Below are 18,946 nucleotides of genomic sequence, written 5' to 3'. Positions count from 1 at the left end.
CAGTCCATAGGGTCGCAAAGAGTTGGACACGACTGAAGTGACTTAACACAGTAACCAATATGGAAATGGCTCAGTTAAATGGGCCCATCTGTGGATGAGGAAACAAAAAGAAGAGACCCTAGAGACCAATTTTATTTCACATTTTAATAAATTATGCAGGAGAAAGGGGGCACAGAACGTCTCCATTTGTAGACAATGATCATTTCTTCAGCTAACTAATTGCTAGTCTAATAACAACTCTAGGGAGATCTCATAATACCACATAAGTGAGTGGAAAAGTGGTAGATGACCATTTTGAGAGATGACTGTTTACAAAGAAATTAAATGCTTATTTATCAAGTGACAGGCTCTAAGTTCTTGGTTCTGTCTGCAGAATCTTACTAAAGACAAATCTAGCAAGATGATAAATATCTTCCAGAAGGATGCTATATACCATCAGGCATAAGGTAAGTTCCCGAAAGTCAGTTTTGTTTGCTCTCCCACTAAAACAACAATAAAAATGGAAAACCCCTATTCTGTTATCCTAACCTCTGCACTGCCAAACCACAATGCATTCTCATCAACTGTAACACTTAAGCTCTTGCCATCTCACCTCAAGGAAGCTACAGGAGACTGACTTATATAAGCCCCAAGAGGGACAATGAAAATGAGCAAAGCAAGGGAAAGGTTTCTTTCTGAAGGCAAATTAAGCAAATTTTTCCTCGGCCTACAAAGAGATATGCCTGCTGCTGCTACTGCTAAGTCACGTCAGTTGTGTCCGACTCTGTGTGACCCCATAGATGGCAGCCCACCAGGCTCCCCCATCCCTGGGATTCTCCAGGCAAGAACATTGGAGTGGGTTGCCATTTCTTTCTCCAATGCATGAAAGTGGAAAGTGAAAGGGAAGTCACTCAGTCATGTCCGACTCCTAGCGACCCCATGGACTGCAGCCTACCAGGCTCCTCTGTCCATGGGATTTTCCAGGCAAGAGTGCTAGAGAGGGGTGCCATTGCCTTCTCCGGATATGCCTGCAGTCCACAAATAAAATAAAGTGACTGCAGAAATATAAGACACTAAGAATCAACCCTGAAAGGTTACAAATTCAGGGCAAATAAAAGGTGCAGCTCTGCAACAGGGGTGTTAAACACCTCTAATTCCCAGAGAAGGGGCCAGAAGCATGGTTATCAGTTCAGTTCAGTTCAGTCGCTCAGTCATGTCCAACTCTTTGCAACTCCATGAATCGCAGCACGCCAGGGTCCCTGTCTATCACCAACTCCCGGAGTTTACCTAAACTCATGTGCATTGAGTCTGTGATGCCATCCAGCCATCTCATCCTCTGGCGTCGCCTTCTCCTCCTGCCCCCAGTCCCTCCTAACATCAGGGTCTTTTCCAATGAGTCAACTCTTCGCATGAGGTGACCAAAGTATTGGAGTTTCAGCTTCAGCGTCAGTCCTTTCAATGAACACCCAGGACTGGTCTCCTTTAGGATGGACTGATTGCATCTCCTTGCAGTCCAAGGGACTTGAAAGAGTCTTCTCTAGCACCACAGTTCAAAAGCATCAATTCTTCGGCGCTCAGCTTTCTTCACAGTCCAACTCTCACATCCATACATGACCACAGGAAAAACCATAGCCTTGACTAGACGGACCTTTGTTGGCAAAGTAATGTCTCTGCTTTTGAATATGCTATCTAGGTTTGTCATAACTTTCCTTCTAAGGAGTAAGCATCTTTTAATTTCATGGCTGCAATCACCATCTGCAGTGATTTTGGAGCCCCAAAAAATAAAGTCTGACACTGTTTCCACTGTTTCCACATCTATTTCTCATGAAGTGATGGGACCAGATGCCATGATCTTCGTTTTCTGAATGTTGAGCTTTAAGCCAACTTTTTCACTCTCCTCTTTCACTTTCATCAAGAGGCTCTTTAGTTCTCCTTCACTTTCTACCCATAAGGGTGGTGTCATCTGCATATCTGAGGTTATTGATATTTCTCTGGCAATCTTGATTCCAGCTTGTGCTTCTTCCAGCCCAGCGTTTCTCATGATGTACTCTGCATATAAGTTAAATAAGCAGGGTGTCTGGACAGGAAGAAGTTGGATTCTTCCCCAAAGCCTCTGGGAAAATCAGGGAGGATCTGCGTGGAACAGGACTGATTTAAGTTGACCCAGAAGATAGCCAACAATTGTTTCCCAGCAAGATTTTGGTGGTGACCATGGACAAACTGGTAAGCCCTTGCTGCAGGCTCTGAGCCAGGGTCGGTATGGGTGCAGGTGATCCTAAAATATGCGGGGACTTGCTCTCACACCACATCCTCCTCAAAACCTCCAACCCCACCAGCAAACAAATACCACCAGCTCTGCTTATCACCAAATTTTTGAGCATAAGACTATGAGTGGCTTTTCTCTTGCATTCATTAAGCACCTACTGTGTGCCAGGCCCCACGCTCAGTGCTGCCAAACACAAAGAAGAATAAGACCCCACACCAGCCACTTGAGAAGCACATTTCCAGAGGAGGAGACAGACAGACCTATGTGTATGTGGTGAAGAAAAAGAAAGCATGTTAAAGACCTGGGCAGTGGCCAAAGGTCCTATTTTGAAATAATTTTTCTAGAATTAATGAATAATGATTTCTGGGCAGAGTTATATTTCATTGCATTCTTATGATTAAAGTATATATTTTTTATGTTAAGTTCACTATAATAATAAGAAGAGCTTATTTTTTTTTCAGAGAGGCAGTAGAATATTGCCCTTCCCCTCAAAGATTTCTACATCCTAAACCCGGGAGCCTGAGTGTTATGTTACTTGGCAAAAGGGTCTTTGTGGATGGACTTAAGGTTTTCCAGGTGGGCCCAGTATAAACACATGGACCTTGATAAGTGGGTGGGGGGCTGGGGGTGGGCAAGAGAGTGATGTGGTGATGGAAGAGGCAGGAGAGGTTCAGAGCATGACAGGGGCTTGCCCTGCTGGTGCTCGCGCTGGCTTTGAAGGTGGAGAGGCCAAGAGTCAGGAAATGTGGGTACTTCTAGGAGCTAAGCTTGATTCCTGGCCAATGGCCAGAAAGGAAACAGGACCTCAGTCCTACAAGTATGTGGAAGTGAATTCTACCAACAAGCTGAATGAGCCTGGTGATGGCTTCTCCCCCAGAGCCCAACCCCACAGACATCTTGATTTTGGCATTGAGAAACCTGAAAGAGGGAAGCCAGTAGAGCTTACCAGACTTCTGACTCACAAACCTATAAGACTGTGTTGTTTTAAACCTCTGAGTTTGTGGTAATTTGTTATAGCAGTGATAGCACACTAATGCAAAGTTAAAGAGTACACAGTTGATGACAATGGGGGCCAAGATTTCTCAGAAGGGGTAACAAAGGGTTTAAAAACAGGGAATTAAGTGCTCAACTTTGGCCACCTGATGTGAAGAGCCAACTCATTGGAAAACACCCTGATGATGGGTAAGACTGAGGGCAGGAAGAGAAGGGGATGACAGAGGATGAAATGGTTGGATGGCATCATCAACTCAAGGGACATGAGTTTGAGCAAACTCCGGGAGACAGTGAAGGACAGGGAAGCCTGGCGTGCTGCAGTTCATGGGGTGGCAGAGTCAGACACGACTGAGTGACTGAACAACAAAGCACTACACTGCCTCCACCAGGGCTTCTCAAACTGTAAACTGCACACAAACTTCCTGGGCCCTCTGCTAAAATGAAGATTCTGATTCCACGGGTCTAGATATGGCCTGACAGTCTGTATTTCTAACAAGCTCTCTGGTGATGCCCAGGTTGCTGTCCATGGGTACACTTGGAACAATGGGAAGAGGCCTGTGGTACCTTGTGGAGAAGCAGACAAGACCCTCTATGATCTCACTTCTGCCACTTTCTACCCTCATCCTTCATCACACTGTCACCAAGCCCTTAAGGAGAACGACTCATCTGTCTTATTTGCAGATGTACTCCCAGAGCCTGAAAGAATGTCTGAAATATAACAGATGCTCAATAAATATGTGTCAAATGAATGAATAAATCAAGTTTGAACTTCTAAGAAAAAAAAAAGGAAAGGGAAACCGGGGGCCACGATGGGAGGCAATCAAAAAAAGAAAAAGCGTCATGGGGAAAGGGGTCAGAGAATAGTAATCTGAGCAAAGGCACTTGAGCAACTGTTTTGAAGTTAAAGATGTAAGGGCCTGGCTATCAGATTTCAGCCTGGAAGGAAGCTGGGGGAAGGACCCAGAAACAAACAAATCCAACTTGCCCAGAAAGGTATATGTCAGTGCAACAGCTGAGTTTTTGCAGTTTTCAGTCACACACACACAGGCACCACAAACATAGAAGTTTCCCTTCCTCCACATTCCACTAATATCCTGCTTGTGACCTTGTCCTGCGGAGATGACAGAGGCGGGATACATTCAGATTCATGCTCTGAGCTACTCCACATCGGCTGCATCAGTGAGCATGCTTCTGTAAACTCGGGGAAGGAAATGAATGATGTGTCTGCCTGTCCAGCCAACATAAATCTCAGCTGTGTCTGGCATAAAACATCCCCTCTTGAATGGGTTGGGAGGCCACCCCCAGGCCCAGGCAGCTTGCCTCCAGCTGGGCTTGTTTTTGTTTTGGTTGCAAAGTCACCAAGACCTCCGGAGAAACAAGGCAACAGAGTTTTTTGTTTTGTTTTGTTCTAATGAGTCAAACTTGCCAGGGACATGAAGCTGAAGTCTATCCACAATATTCTTATGCTTCCCTCACCCAGAGCCAAGAGTTCTGGCCAACAGCTCCCTTCCTTCGCCCACATGAGCTAATATTCTGTGGTTCTGTAGCCATGACTCTGTTTATAACCTCAGGCTTCTAGCACTGGTGAGGAAAATGGTGCTCCTTATAAAAAGTGCTTTCCCATCAAATAGCACTTTTTTGTTTGCATGTTTGTTCATTTAGCAAGAGCATTTAGAAATGAGGTAGAGAGAAGTGCCCTTTCTTTTCTAATGGGGAACAAACATCTGGACTTTCCCCATCTCTGATTTCAGTTTCATGACAACACTGAGCATGTGACCTGGATCCAGTTCAGGGGAAGCTGCGAGAACCCAGGGTTTCACCCAAAAATGAGAAGACCATTTACTTCTCTGTTTTACTGGTTTCTCATGACCACTGAGTGCTCCCAGCCCTATTGTTAATGGCTTATTGGAGCAAGACAGTCAGGCCAGGAGGATGTGGAGAAATGAGGCCCTTTCTGCACGAGGGCCTGAGTCATTTTTTCAGAAGGTGACCTGAGAAACCATGCTTGAAGTTCACCTTTTTTCCCCCCATCTGACAGAAAGACTCAAAAAGCCAAAAGGCCTTCTGCATAATATGTATGAGGCTTAGAAGGCAGCCAGTTAAAGGGAAGGTGTGACACAGTTCCTGACTAGGGCCAGCTGAAGGGGCACCACTGGGAGTGCAGCAGAAGTGACCATCACATGTGTGATCAAAACTGGCCCAAAGGATGGCCTCCCAAGCTCACCCTGGGGCTAGGGGTGCTACCTTAGCTATCACTGCATGAACTAAATGCACTGCCAAAACCCTTAACACTTAGGATGCACTGCTTTTTAAACATTTCCACAGCAAGTCTGTTAGTAAGTCAAGCTACAAGCCCAGTGTCTCTGAGAGATACAGTAAGTTCAGCTGCTGCTGCTGCTGCTGCTGCGGCTGCTGCTAAGTCACTTCAGTCGTGTCTGACTCTGTGCGATCCCATAGACAGCAGCCCACCAGGCTCCCCCGTCCCTGGGATTCTCCAGGCAAAAACACTGGAGTGCATTGCCATTTCCTTGTCCAGTGCATGAAAGTGAAAAATGAAAGTGAAGTCGCTCAGTCATGTCCGACTCTTCGTGACCCTATGAACTGCAGCCTACCAGGCTTCTCCGCCTATGGGATTTTCCAGGCAAGAGTACTGGAGTGGGTTGCCATTGCCTTCTCCAAAGTTCAGCTACATGGAACCAATCAAACCATTTCACATATTTCCTTTGACAGATGCTTACGTCCAGAGGCAGGAGCAATTGAAAACAGCAAAAGGGCGGGTGGGGTAGGGGGGTTGGTTAAGGGTGTTGACGGGTTTGGAACTGTCAAGATGAAATTGCCCCAAGCCCTGGCTATCTAGCTGGTAGTGACCTGCTTTTCTTACAAAATTAATCTTGACTAGCCACAGGTCTAGGCAGGATGTGGTGTATCCTACCACAGCCATTATTTTCCTTTCAGTGAAATGAGGATGTCCATTACGGATTTCACCCAGCTTTCCTCAGGTCCAAGTTTGGAGATACCCAAACTGTTAGATTCTAAGTTAGCTGCAAGAGGCACAGTTCCTGAACTCCTACTTTCTAAAGTCCTTAAAGTGAAAGTCAAAGCATTAGTTACTCAGTTGTGTCCAACTCTTTGTGACCCTATGGACTGTAACCTGCCAGGCTCCTCTGTCCATGGGATTTCCCAGACAAGAATATTGGAGTGGGTCACCATGCCCTCCTCCAGGGGATGTTCCTGACCCAGGTATTGAACCCCCGTCCCCTGCATTGCAGAGAGATTCTTTACCATCTGAACCACCAGGGACTTAAAGCTCTAGTCAAATAGCAACTTTTCCAAAGGAACTTCTCATTGAAACCACACGTTACCAAGTGGCACAATGGCCGATTCTAATATAGTCACAAAGGTCTTCTGGAGCACCATTAAAGTGGGCACCAAATCTCCAATGAAGCTCACTGAAAGTTCATCCCAAAATGCCTAGAACTTTCAGAGGTCCCTTATGGGGCCTCAACCAAAGAATGGCCCATCAGGCTGTGACCACCCTCATACAGAGAAAGACCTCAGAGAAAGCTGTGGTGGCACCCCTGGGCCCAACACAGCACCACATTTTGTGAGACTTGTTAAAATCTGATGTGGTTGCTGGAGTCATTTAGAAGATCCTAGGGAATCTAAGACATGCAAACTCGATTTGGGATTAACTGCAATGGTGAGTGTGATTCAAAGCTGACTGGAAGAAAAACAAACACTTGATATGGCTTTGCAGATGATACCTGCACATGGTCAGTGGAGTTTCCCATACCCTGTGCCACTCTTGCTCCCCTATATTCCCATCAAATACCAATCAAGACCCCATGGGCCAGGCACTGTGCTCAGTACTGGGTATTCAACACTGAACAAAATAGTTCTTCATTCCCCAGGCCAAAGAAAAACATTTTGGAAGCAAATTTCTGCTCCTATCATAACTTCCCTTTCCCCCACCATGCCTGCCCAGGAAATGCCGGCCTGAGAAAGGGGAAAAACCTGGAGGCAGAATCATCCCACCAGGCCTACAACAGGGGTGATACTCTGCCTCTGCTTTGCTGAGCATGCGCCCCCAGACACATTGCCTCTCTTGCATCTGACACCACCCAGGTGCCTGCTGCCATTGACTTGGCCTCTGGAATTTCAAATCATGAGTTCCCACTCCCATATCCAAAAAGCACACACTTCCATGTCCCATGGGACCTTTAACCACAGGGTACTCTTCCAAAGTGTCCAATGAAAGGCAGGGGGTCAGTGTTGCTGGGTAGTTTCCTCCAGCTTTAAAACATGGCTGCCACCTCGCTGATGCTTGTTCCATCCAGAGGGGATGGTCTCTATCTCTTCCCGCTGAATCTGGGCTGGCCTGAGCAACTCGTAACCAAGAGAAAGTCCTGGAAGTGATGTTGTATGACTCCCAAGGTTAGGCCACAAAAGGCCAGAAAGCTTCCACCTCACTTGCTGGGACATGGGCTTTTGGAAGCCAGAGCCATCAGGTAAGAAGTCCCACAACCGAGGCCAAGGAGAAGCCATCACAGGCATTCTGCTCACCAGTCCTAGTCTGTGTCCTCCAGCCCAGTTACCAGACACAAGAGCGAACAAGCCTTTGGAAGATTCTAGCCCTCAGCTGTTGACTGACCCCAGCTTTTTTCATGGAGCACAGGCACGCTGTCCCTACTACGCCCCTTGCAAATTCCTGACCTAGACAACGCATGTGGATGAGAAATTGTTGTCCACTTTCCCACATTTGGGGCACCTCATGATGCTGCCAGAGTAACTGGAGCCGACGGCAAAACCAATGGCCAGCCTATGCCTCTCCCCCCTCCCCCAGCACAGTCTCCATCAGGATTCTCTGCAGCAGCAGGAACTCTGAGATGAGACACAGGGCTCTTGCCCTCACTGCTTCTATAGCCTCCATCCTCGGCACTCTGTTCCAGGCTGACACTGCCGCCACTGCCCCACCCAAGCCTTAACTGTTAGTCCTGCTGCAAATTTCACTGCCTATGGGGCTGAGGGCTGCTGCTCTGCTACTATGGGACCATGGAAGCTGCCAGACCCTGGAGGAGCAGGAGGGCCAGCCGTCACCCAGCATCCCTTCTTTCTGGCTTATGCTCCCTGGGCTGGAAAATCAATCCCATCTTTCTCCTTCCCAGAACAAGCTATCATGAGCCAATTGCCAATGTATCCATGTATCCATTTTTGGAAGGGGAGAGTCAGTCATACAGTAGATGCTCTTTTTGGGCCCTTAATATGTTGTTTGAGAACAGGGACTCTGGAGTCAAATCCTGGCTCCATCATTTTCAAATTGTCTGACCACAGAGACACACTTTAACTCTCAAACTTCAACTTCTAATCTGTAACCTGGGCATAACAGTTCCTACTTCATAAAGTTGTTCTCAAGATCACAATGAGGGAATCCATGTAAACTGCTTGGCATGTAGTAAATGCTCAAATAAATTCTAGCTATTTTTAATAACACCTTCCCACAAAGAAGCATCTTTTGTGACTTACCCCTTGTAAGACTTGGAAGCTGTCATTGTTGGGTGGTGGGTCTTGGTCTGGGTCAACACCAACTCTGTAAGTCATCAGGGAGAAAGACAAGGAGAGAAAAACATAGAGTGTTAGCTTAGACCATGGCAGCCAGGCCAGTTAAGCAGCTAAGAGGCTGACCACCTTCCCAAGGTGGAAGGAGTGGTTAGCTAAAAGAAGGGGAAGGCTGTCATGCAGAAAATTATGAGAAAGTGGTCGTACCACCCAGGGATAGGCTGGGTAATCGATCTGTATGCTAACACCTTAAGCAAGGCCTCTGGGGAACGGTACAAGCAGGAAACTGTCTGTCTGCCTTTCTGCAGCAGACGGTCCTAGGTAGCCAAAGGCAGGTCCTGCCTCTTCCTGTCTGCTGCTTCCTCCCTTCCACCTGACCTGAGAACTCACAATTTGAGATCAATAACTGAAGATGGAAAGAAAAAGCAAGGTGGCAAAATTCACTAATAATGAATTCCATGAAAACACTAGGGTCATTGTCTTAGCAGCAACATACCAACTATTGCTCTATGTATCTGTTGATTCTTTATCCCTGAAACTTCCTCATTTTAAGGCAGAGAACAGTAGTACTGATGACACTGATAATATGGGGGCAATGGAGGAGAAAACAAGGATGCCAGGAAACAGTCCTGGAATCCAGGAAACAATTGGAGTTCACTTCTCCCTCCAGTACTGCAAAGAATGTGTGCTCAATCGCTAAGTCATGTCTGACTCTTTGCGACCCCACAGATTGTAACCCACCAGGCTCTTCTGTCCATGGGATTTCCCAGGCCAGAATACTGGAGTGGGTTGCCATTTCTTCCTCCAGGGGCTTCCCCAGGTGGCTCAGGTAAACAATAGCCTGGCAATGCAGAAGACGTGGATTTGATCCCTGGGTCTGGAGGATCCCCTGGAGGAGGAATTGCAAAGAATGGCTGGTATCATAAAAAGAAAACAAGAAACACAGCTTTCAGCACATCTGATCGGAGTTTAAAGAGTGCTGCCAAATGGCCCTGACCAGGGGTTTTATTTGTAGTCTGGAACCAGGGCGCTGACTGCAATGAACAGACAGTAGATATGCAAAGCCCCATATGTGCCTTATTTTCTCTCCTCTCCCTCCCACTTCTCCACCTATGATGCCCAGGATAAATCTTGAGAAGTGAGACTAATGCAAAGAAGGAATAGAAGACAACATAGATGTACCCCTTTCTCAAACGCAACCTCTACCCACCCTTATTCCAGGCTTGCCGAGCACTAAGCCAAGGTTTGTGTCCCCAGATGGAGGCAGGGAGGTACAGAAGGAAAGGGAACATTTACTCCATATTTTGCTGAAGGCAAAGTTTAAAAACTACAAGATGAATTCATGTATTAAGCAAATATTTACTGAGTGCCTACAATGCCAGATCTTATTCTGAGCACTTAGTTAAAACCTGTAATGTACCTGGCACCAGATTTCCTCCCTGGGGACCTGAAGTTTGATGGGCTTTTGGTAGTTAGTTAAATGGACTCTGTTGTGTCTACAGGCTGCTTTCTGAGGCCCAGAGGCTTGGCCTCACAGTTGGACATTAGCCAGGGACTTTTGAGCATCAAACCTTTCAGAGACTTTTGGATGCAAAATTCATCCAATTCTGAGGCACCAGGGCTAGCTACCCACAGAGGTCACATAAGAGAGCCTCAGTGTGCCTGAAGGGTCTGACATACCAGAGGAGAGGTCACACTGAATTCCTAGCTGTTGATCTTTAACCCTTACCGGTTTTGAGGTTCTCTTAATGAATGTTTCATAGAGAAAAGTCCTCTAAATGGTGTTAGCACCTGTAAGATCTGGTGTTAGCATCTGTAAGATCAACAGCTAAAAGTCCAATATTAGGCCTTATTCTGTGGATTCTGTTGGTGAATGGAGCCACTTCATGGCAGACTCATTTACTTAGATGAGTTTCCTAGTAAAGACTCAGAGAGGGGCAGAGCATGGGTTACCAGTAGTCTGTCTCCCAGACAGCCTACCGGAATGCCCATGACACAGCAGCCCTCTGCCTAACCATGGACAGGCTATTGTGGAAGCAGGAGCATCAGCAGTTCAGATCCAACCAGATCGTCTCTCCTTTCTTGACCACGAATTCTGAAAAAGATGTATTAGCCTTTATAAGTGGCTTCCACACCAGTAAAGATAAAACAAAAGGATTTTATCAGCCTAGATGAAATAGGAAGCCTCTGGGTATGAGAAGAGGCTTAAGTGTGCCTTGTCCTACAATGAAGAAAACAAAACCACACATAATAAAAGCTGCCAGATGAAATCTAGCCCCCTCGATTCTTTCCACTAACCTCTTCTAGGAGAAGAGAACTAAAATAAATTGTTTAACAAGAACTGCTTATAAAGACTAGTGTTAGTCCGCTCAGTTGTGACCAACTCTTTACAATCCCATGAATCGTAGCCCGCCAGGCTCCTCTGTCCATGGAATTCTCTAGGCAAGAATACTGGAGGGGGTTGCTGTGCCATCCTCCAGGGGATCTTCCTGACCCAGTGATTAAACCCTGGTCTTCTGCATTGCAGGCAGACTCTTTACCGTCTGAGCCACCAGGAAAGCTCACTTATAAATACTAGATTTGGACTATTTTCATTCAAGTCCTGGCAATGTAAGAGGAATTCATCTATTTAGCCTGTGCCCACATGGCCAGGCCAGAATTCAAACAGTGGAGCACAAAACATTGGAAAACACTGATAAATTCACAAAATTAGGCCCATCTTAACCTCATCTCAAACTTGCTTGACATTTATGCTTGGGGGAACTTGAGAGTGATTCTAGATGCACATGATTCAGTAGAACTTTTTGCAATGATGGTGGTCTTCTAGATATACACTGTCCAATATGGAGGCCACTGGCCACATGTGGCCATTGTGCAGTTGAAATGTGACCAATAGGACTGAGGAACTGCATTTTAACTTTTATTTCATGTTAATTAATTACAATTTAAATTCAAACAGACACATGTGGTGAGTGGCTAAAACTGCAAGATCCAACCAGTCCATTCTGAAGGAAATCAGCCCTGGGATTTCTTTGGAGGGAATGATGCTAAAGCTGAAACTCCAGTACTTTGGCCACCTCATGCAAAGAGTTGACTCATTGGAAAAGACTCTGATGCTGGGAGGGATTGGGGGCAAGAGGAGAAGGGGATGACAGAGGATGAGATGGCTGGATGGCATCACTGACTCGATGGACGTGAGTCTGAGTGAACTCCGGGAGTTGGTGATGGACAGGGAGGCCTGGCGTGCTGCGATTCATGGGGTCGCAAAGAGTCGGACATGACTGAGTGACTGAACTGAACTGAATAAGTACTGGGTTGGCCAAAAATTTTGCTTGCATTTTGAAAAACCTGAACAAACTTTTTGGCCAATCCAATACTAATTCTGGCCCTGTCTCTCTAGCATCACTGTTTTCTCTACAGAAAAAATGACAACTGTCTGTTACCTTCTGCCACCTCAGTGATAAAACCTGAGATTCTTGCTAGGATCCTGCAGAGACACAACTCTGTAGTCCCACATATATTAAATAAAAATTTGTTTGAACTGATTACTCAGACATTGGAGAGATATCTCACTTCACCAGCATAGAAAAGAACACTGATACTCTCTGAAAGTTCTTCTCTATAGATAATCATCAAAAACATGAAAAGAACAACAGGATTAGAAAATTTCCAGTTTTTCACTCACAGGGTAATAACTGCTTCAAGCAAAGGTCATCAGAGTATAATTTTACCAATGGGTAAAAGGCTGATGGGACTCTGACTATTCATATGATGTTAAAGGCTTTCTTTAAAAAAAAATATTTATTTGGCTGCATCAGGTCTTAGTGGTGGCCTGCGGGCTTCTCTAGTTGTTGTGTACTGGGCTGTAGAGCACACTGCTTCAGTTGCTCTGGGGCATGTGGGATCTTAGTTCCCCGACCAAGAATCAAACCCATGTCCCCTGCATTGCAAGACAGATTCTTTATCTCTGGGCCACCAGGGAAATCCCTACAGGTTACTTGTTTAGTTACAAAGGGAAAACAGTGCTTTTATAAGCGGCAAGACCTGGGATCTAAAGTGGTCAAATTTAACATCACTAATAATGAGGGACAGCTGGACAAGACACACAACCTGATATGATGCAACAAGAAGTGCATAACTTCCTTTTACATTATTTTTGGCCAAAAATCAAATGATTCTCTATCTCTAGTCAAGAGGAAAACAAATCCGAAAATTCCAGATTGTAGAGCAGCAGTGGCCACAGGACTGGAAAAGGTCAGTTTTCATTCCAATCCCAAAGAAAGGCAATGCCAAAGAAAGCTCAAACTACCACACAATTGCATTCATTTCACACACTAGTAAAGTGATGCTTAAAATTCTCCAAGCAAGGCTTCAGCAATACGTGAACCATGAACTTCCAGATGTTCAAGCTGGTTTTAGAAAAGGCAGAGGAACCAGAGATCAAATTGCCAACATCTGCTGGATCATGGGAAAAACAAGAGAGTTCCAGAAAAACATCTATTTCCGCTTTATTGACTATGCCAAAGCCTTTGACCGCATGGATCACAATAAACTATGGAAAATTCTGAAAGAGATGGGAATACCAGACCACCTGACCTCTTGAGAAACCTGTATGCAGGGCAGGAAGCAACAGTTAGAACTGGACATGGAACAACAGACTGGTTCCAAATAGGAAAAGGAGTACATCAAGGCTGTATATTGTCACACTGCTTATGTAACTTATATGCAGAGTACATCATGAGAAACGCTGGGCTGGAGGAAGCACATGCTGCAATCAAGATTGTAGGGAGAAATATCAATAACCTCAGATATGCAGATGACACCACCATTATGGCAGAAAGTGAAGGACCTCTTGATGAAAGTCAAAGAGGAGAGTGAAAAAGTTGGCTTAAAGCTCAATATTCAGAAAACTAAGATCATGGCATCTGGTCCCATCACTTCATGGGAAATAGATGGGGAAACAGTGGAAACAGTGGCTGACTTTATTTTTCTGGGCTCCAAAATCACTGCAGATGGTGATTACAGGCATGAAATGAAAAGACGCTACTCCTTGGAAGAAAAGTTATGACCAACCTAGACAGCATATTAAAAAGCAGAGACATTACTTTGCCAACAAAGGTCCGTCTAGTCAAGGCTATGGTTTTTCCAGTGTCATGTATGGATGTGAGAGTTGGACTGTAAAGAAAGCTGAGCACCAAAGAATTGATGCTTTTGAACTGTGATGTTGGAGAAGACTCTTGAGAGTCCCTTGGATTGCAAGGAGATCCAACCAGTCCATCCTAAAGGAGATCAGTCCTGGGTGTTCATTGGAAGGACTGATGTTGAAGCTGAAACTCCAATACTTTGGCCACCTGATGCGAGGATCTGACTCATTGGAAAAGACCCTGATGCTGGGAAAGATTGAGGGCAGGAGGAGAAGGGGACGACAGAGGATAAGATGGTTGGATGGCATCACCAACTCGATGGACATGGGTTTGGGTAGACTCCGGGAGTTGGTGATGGACAGGGAGGCCTGGTGTGCTGCGGTTCATGGGGTCGCAAAGAGTCAGACACAACTGAGTGACTGAACTGAACTGAACTGAATGCAAGACAATTATCCTGGAAAACCTTAAAAAATAAAAAATAAAAAAAAAAAACCTCAATGTCATAAGCGATCAAAAGGAAGAGTGTAGGATTATCCTCAATTAAAGGACTAAAGAGATGACAACCAAGTCAGTCAGAGGAATAGGGCAGAGAGCCACCATGGGCCTGAATTTTTTTAAAAAAGAAAACAAAAAAAGAGATGACAGCCAAAGGAAACTTTGATTGGATCCTGGATCCTACATGTGTGTATAAAATTTGTGTTACTAAAAGTATTGTGATCATGAGAAGATTAGGTTCCTAAGGGATACATGCTGAAGTATTTTAGGGGCAGAAAGTCATGATGTCTATAATGTACTCTGAAGCACTCTGAAATGGCTGAGAGAAAGAGAAAGAAGAAAATGACAGAATGTTAACAATTGGTGTATTCAGGTTAGAACTTGGATATTCAGTGCTTTTTTGCAGATTTAAAATTTTCCACAATTTAAAACAAACATTTAATTATATCTTTAGTGAAAACGTTTCACAAATATTGATACATGAGTACTATTTCTGTCTCTCTGATTTAATCTAACTTACTAATAATGATGATTCAGGATCTCATATTAGTCCAGGGTCTAAAAACAACAAATTGTAAAGATTCATGGACATAAGGTGCTAAAATAGGTAAACAGGTAGATACAGAGTCTAGCAATTACATGTTTTTTCCCCCAGATAAATCCTCCAATCTTTTGTTGAGCTTCTTCTTCTCTTAAAAATGAAGGGCAGGAGAAAAATTCTATGTTACTGAAACATGTGGTTAATCTTCAGATCTGGTTGTGCATGTCCCCTGGAAACCTACAATTCTGAGCAGAGTCCTACCCAGCACCCCCATTTCCTGTTCTTTTCTCCCTCTGCTGTGGAAGCTCTGATCCTTGCTGTAGCCACTTGCTACCAACTACCTGCCTGAGATGCAGCCCTACTCCTGACCACACAGAGCCTCCAAAGATTCCCCAGGGCCATCCTATAGACAGAGAAATGCAGGAGGGCCCATTGGAGGGTCTCAGAGGTCCCTGCTACTGATTTAAGTGCTGAACAGGAGAAAGGTTTACTACTGGGTTTTAAATGCCAGAAGAAAACAGACCAGGAGCCTTGTGACACAGATGGGGTTCTGCTCTTTCACCATTCAAGGCTGTTTACTTCAGGATAATTGAATGATTACTTTTCTGGCAGGGTTGAGGGACCCTTGGACCAATCCACCAGGATGATACTAGATCCCTACAAAGGGCCTCACCCTTGGGACAGGGCGTGTGGTGGTGTGCTGAGTAGCAAGAAAGATCAGGTACATTATTTAAAGTATAATGCCTCAGAAGACTTGGGGTTCTCTAACTTTCTGAAATTCCTAGTTTCAGGCAACTGTCCACAATATACATTTCCCTCCTTACCTATTATAATGCTTTTGATTTAGGCCACTGTATAAATCTAAAACTTTTGTGCTGGTTTATTACATCATATTTTAGCAGTCCCCTGATACATCAGGGTTGAGTTCATCTGACGACATACAATAGTCTTTCTTTCCAGAATGAACTGAATTATCCTTATTTTCATTAAGAATGAGACAAATGTGGTAATCCCATACCAAATGAGAAAAAAAGCAATCACACTGATGTGCTCATTCCAGAATGAATAGATATAGAATATGAATAATTTCCCTTTTGATATATGTATATTCTGATTAACCACCACATAAAATGCCACAAAATCTCAGAAATTTTAGAAGCATTCTATTTTAATCAATAGACGGGTTTTTTAAAATTTGAATGGCTGAGGTCCTAAATAAATTTGGGGAATATGAGACATATGCATTCATATCAAATCTTAAACAATTGATCAGAATCTGAACTCTCTCATGTTCCAAGTGTAATAACATACTTTGCTGGAAGGGCCTTCCTCCTTGAAGGTTGGATATTTCAAAGAAAAGGGTTTCCTCTGAAACTTAACTGGTACCTACAGTCAGGACTCTAATATGAACATCTTTGTGTGTGTATTTTAGGAAAAAAAATGTGAATCCAGAGATCTTAAATGCTTCAATTAATTGTATACATGTCATTAACAGTTCACATCTGGGGCCTGGCAATGTCCCAAAATTCATGCCCCATGACAGGTACTGTTGCTTTCACCACTGTCCTCAGAGAGTAAAACACTTTCACAAGAAGAACAGACTTCAAAGCTATTTTGCATTTGCTTTATCTACCAGCACCCAGAATCAGATCAGGAAGAAAGAATGCCAGTAAAAGGTCCATAAGGGAAGAAGAAATATTAAAGTCTTTACTCTGATTGCCCAATATCACCACCCTTAAGCATAATCTGTCATAAATTTGGTCACTGAGAAACAAATTGCATTAGAAAAGTCTTTCATGATCTTCTGTTTTTTTTTTTTTTAATCTGTTTTTGTATCTTCTGATTCACCATGGTTAGGTACAATTTAAAAATCTATACTTCAAAACTAAAATGGCATCAGTGCTTATTAATTAAGCTGATGTAAACCATATCCAAATCATGGCTGAAATACAAAATTCGAGTACTCTTTATGACTTAAAAGGCTTATTTACTAGATCACAAGCAGGATTTTGTGGGGAAAATGTTTGTGGCTCTGAAAATGGGCTACTCTTAACACAAAGCTCAGCTGTCAAGCAGCTACTCATCAACTCTGGCTTTGGTGCTGACAAAAACTGTCCAAAATGGGGAGGAAGGGGACAGACTTTCAGGAACACCAACACATCAATCAACTCAGAGAAGGGTAGAACGACCAGACTTGACCAGACCTCTTGCCCCTTAAGGGGCAAGGGACTGGTGCCCACAGGAAGAAAGAAAGAGACCAATAGCATAAAGAGAAACATCTCAGGTTAGAGAGAGGGGGAAAAAAAGCCAGGCCTGGTTAATTTGCTTCTGAGGATGCCCTTATGTCACCTGAAGTACTGCCAGCGGTGTTCGTTCTGGTCCTCTTCGGAGGGCTCCTCGATGCCAACTCTGGGCAGCAGAAGAAGGGAACATGAGTGTGACAGGGACCACAGGGGAGCCAGGGGCTCTGGGCACGTGACCTGGACCACATCCATCAAAGACCAGGGCATCTCACTTTACACATAAATTTGTACCCTCTCATAAATTGTCCCCATTCTCTGAAACCCAGAGAGGGTGCCAAATTTATGTAGAAAGAAACAATGTTAGAAGCCAGGTCAAATGAGGATTGATTAGGAATGAAGCCTCTCAAAATACAATGAAATCAGGGGGAAAAACACAACTCATAGAAAATGACTTCAAACTACTTTTCACAAATTTATCTGTTTCACAATGCAAGACACATCCATACAAAAACTAGAAAAGAGAAAGCTATTGACATATATTTGAAGTGTTTATACACACTTTTACACATATTTGACAGGAAGAGCAAAGAACACAAAATTACTGAAAACAGCAACAACGGAAAACAAAATGGCCTTTTTTCCTACAAGTAATCACATTATTCATGGGTTCAACCTAAAGGTCAAGAACCCAACTTCTGCTATTTTCTTTATCTTATGGCCTCAAGAGTTGACACAGTCCATTTTCACCTCCCTCAATAATTACTGGGTTACTCAGAATACATTAGAATTTTACTATAATTCTAATGAGCAGAATTTCACAATCTCAGTACTACTGACATTTTGGGCCCTGGCTTTTACCTGCAAGATACCACCAGTAGCACCTTCCTCCAGTTGAAGCAACCAGAAATGTCTCCAGACATTGCCAAATGTCCCCTGAGAGGGCAAAAATGCCCGAAGGTGAGAACCTCTGCACTAAATCTTGCATTCTCAATGGGGGGTGATACAGCCTCCAGGGGCATGAAAATCTGTCATTTAGGGACAAAAATTTTTTTAGATATTATAGTGGTTTATAGCCCTCTAAAGTTCCATAGTACATAAACAGATATATAGATCTGTTGTAGTAAAAAAAAAAAAAAAATCAAAAAAAAAATCAATGGAAGAGACAGATTAAAAGAACATCTTTAAAGGCTCCTCAGAGGAACAGTGATGAAAAAAAAGGTTGAGAGACACTGTGCTAGAGAGTGCCCAAATTCTCATGCTACTAATATACACTGAAATATACAAGTGAGAACATGATGCTTCTTAAGGTGGTACTTTTAATTAGGCACATGTTGGGAATGTGACTTAAATCAGACTTTATATATTACTGTAGTATCAAAAAGCTATAACAAATTTCAGAAAAGCAAGCTGGATTCCATTAATGCAAAATGCACTAGTAATAGTACTAGCAGTAGTTCTAATGCTATGATTACTAACGATAATATTATAGCTAAAATATACTAAACGTTTTCCATATGCCAGATGGTACATTTAATGGGAGAACTCTTTATCACATTTATTTAGTGTCACATTTTATGTTCACACCATTGTTATCCCCATTACCTGGTGAGGAAACTGAGAGTCAGAGAGGTTACGAAGTTGCCCAAGGTCACAAAGGCAGAAAACGGTGGAACCAAGATTGCAACTGAGGCTGTTAGACCCAGAGCCACAGTGCTACAACTTACAGGCT

General features: G+C 43.9%; 2 protein-coding genes across 4 annotated transcripts in view; one reads left to right on the top strand and one right to left on the bottom strand.

The window, feature by feature from the left end:
- The window catches only part of SLC9A7 (solute carrier family 9 member A7), a 182,392-nt gene that overhangs the window by 17,157 nt on the left and 146,289 nt on the right, over window positions 1-18,946 (bottom strand). For 2 of the 3 annotated variants that reach the window (XM_027535150.1, XM_027535148.1), the window contains 2 exons: window positions 17,324-17,383; window positions 8,762-8,825 (listed from right to left, as the gene is read on the bottom strand). In XM_027535150.1, the coding sequence (XP_027390951.1) occupies window positions 8,762-8,825; window positions 17,324-17,383 (124 nt within the window). The remainder of the gene's footprint in view (window positions 1-8,761; window positions 8,826-17,323; window positions 17,384-18,946) is intronic. The other variant, XM_027535149.1, reaches the window with a different exon arrangement.
- The window catches only part of CHST7 (carbohydrate sulfotransferase 7), a 78,667-nt gene that overhangs the window by 44,460 nt on the left and 15,261 nt on the right, over window positions 1-18,946 (top strand). The window lies entirely within an intron of this gene.

Source organism: Bos indicus x Bos taurus, chromosome X (genome assembly GCF_003369695.1).
Source record: "Bos indicus x Bos taurus breed Angus x Brahman F1 hybrid chromosome X, Bos_hybrid_MaternalHap_v2.0, whole genome shotgun sequence".
Taxonomy (NCBI): Eukaryota; Metazoa; Chordata; class Mammalia; order Artiodactyla; family Bovidae; genus Bos; species Bos indicus x Bos taurus.
The sequence above is the reverse complement of the archived record's forward strand: the minus strand, read 5'-3'. Positions and strand labels throughout refer to the sequence as shown.